This window comes from Pelodiscus sinensis, chromosome 8 (assembly GCF_052426305.1).
Source record: "Pelodiscus sinensis isolate ZL-2025 chromosome 8, ASM5242630v1, whole genome shotgun sequence".
Lineage (NCBI taxonomy): Eukaryota > Metazoa > Chordata > Testudines > Trionychidae > Pelodiscus > Pelodiscus sinensis.
Genome location: NC_143059.1, coordinates 13227863 through 13239050, shown reverse-complemented (window position 1 = coordinate 13239050; position 11188 = coordinate 13227863). Strand labels below are relative to the sequence as shown.

At 42.7% G+C, this 11188-nt stretch overlaps 1 protein-coding gene across 1 annotated transcript; it reads right to left on the bottom strand.

Annotated features, from left to right (window-relative positions):
• Positions 1–1307: 1307 nt before the first annotated feature.
• Positions 1308–7704, bottom strand: EXOSC3 (exosome component 3). The gene is made up of 4 exons (XM_075934795.2): positions 7367–7704; positions 6235–6384; positions 2918–3069; positions 1308–1599 (listed from the first exon to the last, which is right to left on the bottom strand). The coding sequence occupies exons 1-4, from the start codon at positions 7646–7648 to the stop codon at positions 1398–1400; spliced, it is 786 nt and encodes a 261-aa protein (XP_075790910.1). The 5' UTR covers positions 7649–7704; the 3' UTR covers positions 1308–1397.
• Between the last annotated feature and the right edge of the window lie 3484 nt (positions 7705–11188).

The following is an 11188-nucleotide window of genomic DNA, read 5'->3' as shown; positions in this document are numbered from 1 at the left end:
GAGAAAACACTGCACAAACTAGGCAGATTCCAACATTAAAGAACAAACTATTTTTCCTTTCAGGTGTTTTAATAATGCTATTAAAAAGAAAAGCCAGCTTGACTTATTTCCCTTTGTTCTAAATAATCTGTTGACACAGCAGCATGCTCTACTGCATTTGAAGAATGTCTTTCTGAAAACTTTCCATGTATCACTTCCTCAATTTTTCTCTGACATGCCATTGCATGGCTCATCACTAACATTTGTAACAACAGATACCCATAATCTATTCTAAAAAGACAACACTCCCAATGTTATGATAGAAACCTGCAATGAGTGTACAACATCCTAAGGCCATTTATGTTATACTAACATATTTTCATTACTCGATTATTCCTGCTATTACAGTGTGTTTTGTAGTAAGTGCTTTGCTTAAAGAAGCTAATTTCGTTTTCTTTTTAAAAATCACCAAGCTGGAAGACTGAAGGTAAGCATGCAAACAGCATGAAGTGGCACCCAGGCAGAATCTTGGCCCTTTGTTCAGATAGGGGCTCCCAAACTTAGGAAGACTGAGCACTGGATTCTAAAAAAACCTTTGATAGGGGAATATAAAATTCTGCCTCAGATCTTCCTGCATCAGTGCTGGCTGAAGAGGCCATTCCTTCAGCTCCAGCCCAGAATGGTCAGGGAGCGAAGGAGATAAGCACCACTCGCCAGGCTCAGTACAAATATCAACTGGTGTTCTGGCATCAATTCTACCACTGCGGTTGATCACATCAAATGTCAGCAAGAGCCATCTCCCACTCATGGAAAGACAACAGAAAAGAAAGTGCCAGCTCTTCAAACGCTGAACAAGGTGCCAGGCAAATAACCCACTGAGATCATCTCACCATCATGTGAAAGAACAAGGAGGTCTCATCGCTCAGCCAGCACTGAAAGGCAATAGTTAAAACCCCATTGTCAAGAGCTGCAGGAAGGCGTTTTCCAAATCCCTATTTTTTGGAAGCCACAGGAGGATTCATGTAGGCAGCATGACTGATCCACCAGCATGTATCTGAACATATTGCTGTAGGATAAAAATGACTAAGGCTTTATGCACCAGATTGGTATGCAATGGCACCAATATTAGTGTTAAAAGAGTTACCAAGTGTGCACTCCAATAATGCTTTATTGTGAGAGACTTTAGAAGATTATATCTATTTGTTTCATAATAATCAAAACACGGCTGCTGAGAAAGTGGAGTGAATTCTTGAGTGTGGACGACTAAAGAGATCAAGCGATCGGGAAAGAGGGAGTGGTAGGTAAAAAGAATGAACAAATGGCAGATGCAGCATTTAAAAATGGGTTATTAATATACATCTTACTACAAAAATATTACAATCCTTGCAAAGACAAATGAACCCAACATTTTCTTTACGTCATCTCTCTGATAGTTTGGCAAATGCTTGCATTCTTTGTTCTGCTGTCATATGCTCACAGGCTTCCAAGATATTTGCCACAATTAAAGTCTGTTGAATTGTTTTTGCTTTTACCCATATTCTTCCATTCATTCCAAATACTATTTCAAAAGGGTACAGTTGTCCCAATTCCTGAATGATTTCACAATTGGGAGTTAAAAGCCTGAAAGAGTAAAAGGGATGTCAGAATAAATTGTGTAACTGAAATACATGTCAATGTTGCTAGTCAATAACATAACTACTGCTTATACCACCAGTAGCACAAAGGTATCTGTAGCAACTTCCATAGTTAAAACTGATTCAATTGGAAGCATAGATTCAAACTTTTATTGTAATACAAAACAGTAACATGTTGAATTTCTTGTACAAGTTCAATTTTAAAAAAAATCCTAAACCAAGAGGAAATTAATGTGAAGGTTAAATTTAAAAAAAAAATCCAAATATGTTAAAGTAAAAATATGTACCTTGCTGTGACACTGTGCAACAATAATACAGTTTGATTAAGACATACTAGTGTTTGTGAACCAGATTTAAATGAAATTGATTGTAGCTCCTCCTTTGCAACTGAGCAGTAAGTAGGATTTATTTTAATCTGGAATAGCTCATCTAGATTCTATGTGAAAGAGCTGCTGATAAAAATTTTTAAAATAAGAGGGTGGTTCTTGCCACAGACTCTCTCTTCCCTTGTCTTCTCTGAATAACTTTCGGAGGAGGAAACTGATTAAGGTTAGTTTGTTTCTTCAGTCCCTTTTCTTGGTTCTTCTTGGAAGGGAGAATTCTAAGGATGCTTGAAAATACCACTGAAGGCTGTGTGAAAACTGTGTTCAAGGAACTGATGTTATTCTCATACAAATTACTATATATAGATTCTACTTACCACTGAACACTGAATACATACACAGCAAATTTATGAGTAGCCCCTATATGTCACAAGTTTGATAGCACAATATTTTCTAAATAATGTAGCAACAAGACCAAGTAGAAAAGAAATTCCAATTCAAGACACTACCACCTAATAAAGGTAAATGATAAACTTCATAACCATTTTAAAATGTCTAGAGTAAGTAGAATTATGGTTAGAGTACAGCTTTCAAAGAAATAGCCAACATACCAAAGACTTGTTAATTTAAATGCCAGTAATTTGTTTTGTAACGTTTATAGGTATTTTACTTTATTGTCCATCTCTTCCTTCTTTATATGATATTTGTGTGCTGATTATAAACTTAGGACCACAAAGATCAAATAATTTAGTCAGGCAATAATGTTGAAATATATTCCCTAAGAACAATTTTATCACATTTGTTACTGCACTTGTCATACTATTCAGACCTGCTGGTTATGGACATTCAGTGCTACAGCATTAAGTACATTGGTGCATGCAATTTTCCATCAAGATAAAGAAGCTCAAACTCAACTGTCACAAATAAAAAATGTGACAAAACTTCTCTCATTCCTGAAAATTTAAAAGTTGTAATACTTACTTTCTTATTAGACCTAAAGAAACCTTAAACAACAGGCCTTCGTGTCCAATTACTCCCATTCCATTTGCTCTTCCACTGCTGTCTATACAGACCATCTCTGGTTCCATGTCTTTGTTGGCCACAATGAACTGACCATAAATAAGATCTCCCACCTAAAACAAACAATGGGAAGAGAATTGTATCAGGCCCATATATACTTTCTTAAACCTGTCATTACACTCTTTGCTAAAGTATTGTTATGTATTAATAAAATAGATATATATGTATGAGCAGTTTTTGCTTCAACATTTATCCATTCTTCCAGACCTCTTGTGGATACTACTGGTCTTAATACCTATTATATAGATAAAACAAAAAACAGGACTATGTAGCACTTTAAAGACTAACAAGATGGTTTATTAGGTGATGAGCTTTCGTGGGCCAGACCCACTTCCTCAGATCAAATAGTGGAAGAAAACTGTCACAACCATATATACCAAAGGATTTGTGACAATTTTCTTCCACTATTTGATCTGAGGAAGTGGGTCTGGCCCAGGAAAGCTCATCATCTAATAAACCATCTTGTTAGTCTTTAAAGTGCTACATAGTCCTGTTTTTTGTTTCAGCTACACCAGACTAACACAGCTACATTTCTATCACTGATATATAGCTAGTCCTTGTACTGTAACAGAAGGTTGCTAAAGACATCAGCAATTGCAAAAGGAACTTTGCAGGAATGAACTTTAAAACTTAAACCACTTTGTGGTTGTGCCCACAAAAGCTCATGATACCATCTACATTTTTTGTTAGTCTCTAAGGTGCTGCAAGACTATTTGTTGTTTAAATTTATTCAGTTACAGCCTAACACAGCTACCCCTTGGGAACCTTTGCAGGAATGTAGCACATAGATTTTTTCCCTTAAAGCAGCACTATCCTCAAACTTCATGCATGGTATTTTTTTAAAGCAAACCCTTATTTCAACTTCATTTTAGATTTAAAACAAATTATTTTTAAAAATAATTTATTTTCATAATTTTAATAGTTTACTTTTGCATTTCATTCAGTCAGTTTTACTGTCTTGTTATGTCGGCAGAATGCAGAAATGCTGGGATACATATACAAACAGAAAATGGTTACTACAGATAGTCCCTGAGTTATGAGGGCATCAATTTACGACCGTTCATCCTGACGACCAACCTCCCATTAAGTGCATCCCCAAGTTACGAACGTAGGATCCGTGTTTATGAACAGCATGGTCACATGTAAATGAATGGGCTTTGACTTACGAACAGATCGAGTTACGACCAAGTCCTTGGTATGTAACTCATTTGTAAGTCGGGGACTATTTGTATTTAATGTTACAGACAGAAACATTTCTACTGATTGTTGTTGAAATGCTGGAAAACAAGGTGCCAGCTCTTGCCCAGGCTACAGACATTAGCTAAAATTAAAACTTATAGCTTGGAATCAGACCAGTTTACCTGTTCATTTTACCCAAAGTAAGTATAATTCTTACAAGAATGCATTTTATGTTTAATCTCTTATGAAATGCTTGCAAGTGGCTGCATGCACTAATCTCCTTTACATCTGTATTCCATGTGATAGTAATATATTTATGTTTTACTGTATAACTTTAGAAATGTTTTCTCTGAACTTGTGAACCCAGGCACGAGAATTCTCTCCCTCCTATAAAGTAGGGTATCACAATCAGATCCTGATACAATAGGTTAATTAATGGCCTCATCCCACACTGAAACTGCTACATGCAAAGACGCTTACCCTGTAGACTTGAAAATGTTCCATCTCTCTCTCTGCTGTTTGAACTCTGATAGGGCCACAGGCTTTAAACTGAAGCAGAGATTCCCAGAGGTTTCCCCTAAATCTGCCCTGAAGGACACTTGGAATTGACAGATTATTACAACATTCGTACTTTTAGGATTTAGATAATGGTTCATTTGTGTGTACAGGCTTGCTTATTTAACTTACAATGAACTCATTTCCTTTTCCTAGTTAACAAACCTTTAGATAAAACTTAAACAACAAACGGTCCTGCCGCACCTTAGAGACTAACAAAAAAAAATGTAGATTGTTTCATGAACTTTCAAGAGAACAACCTACTACATCTCTGAGACTTTTAAACCTTTAGATAGCTTATTAGAGGATTGGATACAGGCACTGTCTTTGGTGTAAGTTCTAGAGTACCAACTAAGGATGTTAAGAGATGGGTAACTGACTAATTGTGTAGTCGATACAATTTGTATTGACTTCACGATTAATTGATAAGGGAAGGTGCTCAGTCCCAGCTTGTGCTGGTTCAGGAGCTACCCTCACTGCAGCTCTGCAGTTTAATTGTAGGAGCCAGGTGCACAGGCAGAGCTGCAGTGGTCCCTGCTCAGCACAAGCTGGAATTGCTTGGTCCCAGCTTGTGCCAGGTTTGCAGTGGGCAGAGCCTGCTCTGTGGCAGCCTCCCATGTCTCCTGCTGCTGTCTCTATCAGTGGGGATAAGGGGGCAGGCAACACTGGGGAAAACCAGCTTTTAAGCCGACTCCTGTTTCCTCCCCCTTGCTGCCTCTTATGCAGAGGCACTAACGGGGATGAGAAGCGACGAGTACTACTCGCCTACATCCCTAGTATCAACTGATCTGGGGTAAATGATTGTCTTGTGGACTGAAAGCAACAAAGCAACTTGAACATGGTGTGATTTTTGGTGTAACTAACTATTTATCATTAAGCTCCTCTTGTCTGGGTGGCGAGATAGAGAATGTCTAAGGGAACTGTCTATGATCCAGGTGTTCATATTTGTTACTGAGTTGGTGACATTTAATTATATAATTCATCACCAGTTTAACATGTCTGCCCTGTTTCATAGTCTGCCCTGAGTTAGGTACTATAGTCGAGAGCCACTCAAGACAGCACGACAGTCACATTTTGTAAGAGCCTGTTTTATGTAACCTGAATTCTAGGCCTAAATTGATCTCAGACTCTCTCTTTGAAGAGCTATTCTATCACAGAAGTGCCATTTCCTCCCTGTGACACAGCTGCACACCCTCTGTATAATAAATGGCAAAGTCTGGCAACTAATACTGTGATAGTCAGTGATCAAAGGAAGAAAATCCCTCCCTCTGCCAGGGCCCAACATAAAAGCTAGGAGAAAAGGCAAAGAAAATGTTTGTACGTTTCACTAAAAATCTATTATATACCAGAACATCTTTTGACTAAGATACGGATAAATATATGAGGAAATTTTAATTGTCAATTTGCAAGAAAGTGAAAACACAGTATTTTAAGGGCTTCGATAGTGCCAATATATATATATATATATAATATAACAAAATTACCTGCACATTTGGCCTGTTTCTTTTGGTTGCACCTTCAAATGCCAAGTAGGACAAAGATGCTTGCTCACTTCCACCAACATCCACTTTGAATATATCACCTGCTTTGATAGTCACTATGCCTATCACATGATCTCCCTTGACTGGTACATACTGAAAATGAAAACAAACTTTAGGATTAAGACATGTAACAAGAGAAACATATTGTTCACGCACGCACACGTGTTTGTGTGTGTGAGGGCTCATTGGTTAACCCTCTCTGTAACGTGTAGCCCCCCCCGCACTGCTGCTTCTGATACAGAGGCAGCAGTGCAGGGAGGGAGGACGGAGCCACTACCTCAGTGGTCACCAACCAGTAGATTGGGATCTACTGGTAGACCTTAGAGCCTCTGACAGGTGATCCTGACTAGTTTGGCCAGGAAGCTATCAAGCACTGGCACTTCAGTTGCCCCTCCACCCACTGTCATGCTGCTCCTGCCCTCTGCCTTGGAGCTGCCCCCCCCCCCCGAGCCTCCTGCTTGCTGTGCAGGGTGTCTCTCCTCTCTCCACTTCCACAGAGAAAAGGGGATGGAGGGAGCTTGGCAATGTAAATCTGTCACTCTCCTACACTATGTGTGCCTGTCATTCTCACAGGCACACACTGTCCTTCACTTTCATCTCCCAACCCAAAACATACGTGTGTGCGGGGGGGGGGGGGGTGATTTCTTTTACTGCTTGCAAAGCGTGTGACTTTGGGTTGTTGACTGGTCTGTGCATTTCATCCTTTTCATTTCTCTCTGAGTTTAAATGTAATTATTGGAGCAGCCAGTTCTAAAATGCCGAACCTACTGGAGTGATTACCCCAATGGCAACTGCTGCTCCTGGAAGCGGCTTAATCCTGCAACCAGAGGCGCTTAAGGGGCACTAGCCCTGCTCCAGTGAATCATGTCAGTATCAATGGGCTCTGTCTTTAGCGCTTGTGCCCCCCCCATAGCGCGGCTCCCGGGCCACACTCGTCCCTGGGGGGAGGGGCAGGGCGCAGACGTTGGGTCGATCACGCGGCGGGTTCCGCGGAGCGGGAGGTATCGCGCGGGGGGGGGGGGGGGGAGACGTTGGCCGCACGCGCCACCCGCGCCGCGCACGCGCGCGCGCTCACCCGCTTCTGCTGGGAGTCCACCCAGTAGGCGCCGCCCGAGCCGCCTCCGGCCCCGCCCGACGGGCGGTGGCGCAGCAGCCCGCACTTGGTGACCAGGAGCCCGGCCCCGCAGCGCCGCAGGCCCGGCCCGCACACCAGCCGGCCCGGCAGCGCGGCGCTCGCGCCCAGCCACAGCCGCTCCCCGCCCGCCTCGGGGTGCGAGGGCAGCAGCAGCACATCCCCCGGCAGCACCACCTGCCCCACGCGCTGCTCGGCGGGCAGGGCCCCCTCCTCGGCCGCCATGGTCGCGACGAGGGGGGACGCGTGCGCCGAAAAGCGGCGGAGGGAGGGGGGGTAGCGTGTCCATATTGCGCATGCGCACAAGTCTGGCTAGGGCCTCAGCCGGCAGAATGGGCGGGGACGTCACTCCGAACAGCCCCGCCCGGCGGCGCGTGCAAGCCCGAAGACCCGGAGTGAGGTTCCTGTAAGGAACTGGCTTGTACATTACCTGGCTTGCGGTAGCGCTGCAGGGGAGCAGGCCCGCTTGTTGCGATGGGCGGGTGCCAGCCGAACTGTGCACAACCCGCACGTCTCTGATTCGCCTGTACAAACTGCTAATGTTAAACTAGGAAGCTGGAGTTAGAAAACGGAAAACTCATTTCCCCCTGAATTGTTAACCACTGGCGACATCACCTGGCCAAATAAAGATACGAGGGGTTCATTAGTATAACTCAAATTGTCTTGCCAATTCACCTGCCAATTTTCTGCCATGATATTAAATAAAAAGAACCCCAAGGCTATGTCCGCACTGCAGGCTTCTTGTGCAAAAAGTTCTTGCGCAAGAGCGTGTCCACGCCCCCATGTGCTTTTGCACAAGAGATGTGCTTTTGTGCAAGAATGTCCATGGAGTGTGGACGCTCTCTTGTGCAAGAAAACTCTAATGGCCATTTTAGCCATAGGGGTTTCTTGCGCAAGAAACCCCTTTTCCCGTCCACACTGCTTTCTTGGCAAGAGCTCTTGCGCAAGAGGGCTTATTCCACAGGGGGGAAAGGAATAACTCTTGTGCAAGAAGCTCTCTCTTCTGATGCTTTACTGTAAATTTACTTGCGCAAGAACACACGTGCAATGTAGACGCTCCGCACGTTTTTGCGCAAGAATAGGCAAAAACATGTAGACTTCTACATGGCAGGCTTCTTGCGCAAGAACTGTTTTGCGGAAGAGTTCTTGTGCAAAAGGTCTTCCACAAGAGTGCGTCCACACTGCCATGAGCTTTTGCACAAGAGATGTGCTTTTGCAGAAGAGCGTCCATGGCAGTGTGGACACTCTCTTGCGCAAGAAAGCTCTGATGGCCATTTTAGCAATAGGGGTTTCTTGCACAAGAAATTCATGTTACCCCATCTACACTGCCTTCTTGTGGAAGAGCTCTTGCGCAAGAGGGCTTATTCCTTGTGGGGAAAGGAATAACTCTTCCGGAAGAAGCCCTGTTTTCTGACGCTGTACTATAAATTTACTTGTGCAAGAACACACGTGCAGTGTAGACACTCTGCAAGTTTTTGCCCAAGTAGTGTAGACATAGCCTAAGTTTATTTGCTTATGAAAAACGTACCATGAACATCCAGAATACTGATGAAAATAGCATAAGATAGATGTAATAGAAAACTTTTAATTCTGGGTTTCAGAAGTTTCAGGGCAGAAGAAATCCCACCCTTGGAGTAGAGAGCATGGATAGTATAGAGCCTTAGCCAACTGCCACAAACTCAGACTATGTGGGTACGTCGACAGAGCCATGTAGATTAGTTTACTAGACATAAGAAAATGAAGCGGCAATTTAAATAATCGCCGCTTCATTTACATCAAAATGGCTGCCACGCTGTGCCGATCAGCTGTTTGGTGGTACAGCGCGGTAGTCTGGACGCTCCATGGTCGACGAAGGAAGCACTTGTTGACCGTCCCGGTAAACCTCATTCTATGAGTCTTCCCTTGTCGACCGCAGAGCGTCCAGACTACAGTGCTGTGCCGCCAAACAGTTGATTGGCACAGCACGGCAGCCATTTTGATGTAAATGAAGTGGCGATTATTTAAATTGCCACTTCATTTTCCTATGTCTAGTAAACTAATCAACATGGCTCCATCGATGGAGCCACATAGTCTAGACATACCTTGTGTTTGTGCCTTCTCCAGTATCACATTCTGTAGATGCATCCCTAACCTAGTGCTAAAAACTGTGGCCCACTGTGCAGCGACAGGAAGGGGTCAGCTCCAGCCTCCCTGGGCTTCCTGCCCACAGGATATCAATTAAGTGGTTAACTGTAACATTTAACAAGTTAATTGATTAAATGGGATTTTGCATTCCTTTGTTTTGGGGTATCTTCTGGACAGAAGTGGATGCCTTATGCAATATGCTATTATGTACTGGGTCCTTCAGGACAAGGGGCTGATATTGTGGGGATGTAGGAGTCAGGGCAGGGCCTTGGGAATGTGTGTGTGTGGAGTTCTGGAGGCTGCGGGGGTTAAGAAAGTGAGGGTTGGGGGATAAAGGGAAGCTCAGGGTGGAGGAGGCCCATCTGGCACAGGCCTTTTCTCTCCCCCCTTAGATCTCCTCACTGCTGCCAGGGGCTGTCCCCTTTCCCCCATGCTGTGGCCAAGGGCCAGGAAGAGGGAAAACAGTTTAAAGGATACTTACTTGGCTTGCTGGCAGGAAAAATGGCAGAGCCCCAGCCCTGCTGGTCACTCCCTTGATTGTACAGCTGCCCCCAGCAGCTACTCTCATATTGTGTCCCTCTGAACAGCAGTCTCTCCCTTTGCATGTTATGGAAAACTGTCCTTTTCCCCGGGCTTTCAATTGTCCTGGCACAACCAAACCCAGACCTTGCTTTAAGTTAGGTGAAGAGGGAGCTGCACTCCAAATTTGGTGGCACTAGCTCTTACCCTTTAGAAGGACTTCTTGAACAAATGGACTCGCAGACAGACACACACACACACACACACACACACACACTCTAAAATATATACGCAGATAAAGACGGAATGGATGGTGTGTGTTCTGCCATTTACCATCTTAACTGTAGTATGCAGTAACTACTTACTATGCAGTTTTAGCTAATTGTAGATTTAGGGTTTTCTTCCAGAATTCCACCTGACTTCAGGAGAAGTTACATGCAATTGAGGGTTGTAAATTACCTTTCTAGAGAAGCATAATTAGCTATAAAATAGCCTTCTCTTCCTCTCCCTTACCCCATCTGGAATTTCTTACATTATGAAAAGCCAATTTACAGGCTGACTGAAGCTCTTCTATTTAGAGAGAGGGAAGTCACATGCATAAGTGTGTTATGGTGTTTTAAAATCATACATTTTTATTGAGGAATCCCCCCCCCAACAACTTTTCATCAACATTATTTTGACTGAATACATTAAAGAAAACATGATTTTTGACACTTCATTCAAATTGGTTCCAAAGTATGCATAATAATAATAAAAAACTATAGACAACTGAATGTACAGGATAAAAGGCTTTTAATATCTCAGATTTTAAAATATGATATGTCACAGGAGCGGTGTTAAACTTTATTAAAAACTTCATATAGTTTAAACAAATTCTAAATTTAGTATGTGCACAGTTGCAATTATTCAGAAGATATTTTGTGCAATTATTTAACTAGAAATTCAAGATGCTGTTTAGGCAAAATGTAAAGTTGCCAGTTCCATTTGCCTTGTGCCTGAGTTTTAGCTAAAATCTAACCTTTTAAAAAACTGTTCTAAAGGATACACTATTTCCAAAATTAGCAATTACAGATATAGTAATCAAATTGGTATCTGTGGCCCATCATGAGCAGAAAGGAAGAC

Coding starts and splice junctions, on each gene's coding strand:
- EXOSC3 (XM_075934795.2), bottom strand. CDS start 7,648: ATGGCGGCCGAGGAGGGGGCCCTGCCCGCCGAGCAGCGCGTGGGGCAG. Junction 6,385..7,366: donor TGGACTCCCAGCAGAAGCGG/GTGAGCGCGCGC, acceptor TTTCATTTTCAG/TATGTACCAGTCAAGGGAGA. Junction 1,600..2,917: donor TCTTTAGGTCTAATAAGAAA/GTAAGTATTACA, acceptor TTACTCTTTCAG/GCTTTTAACTCCCAATTGTG.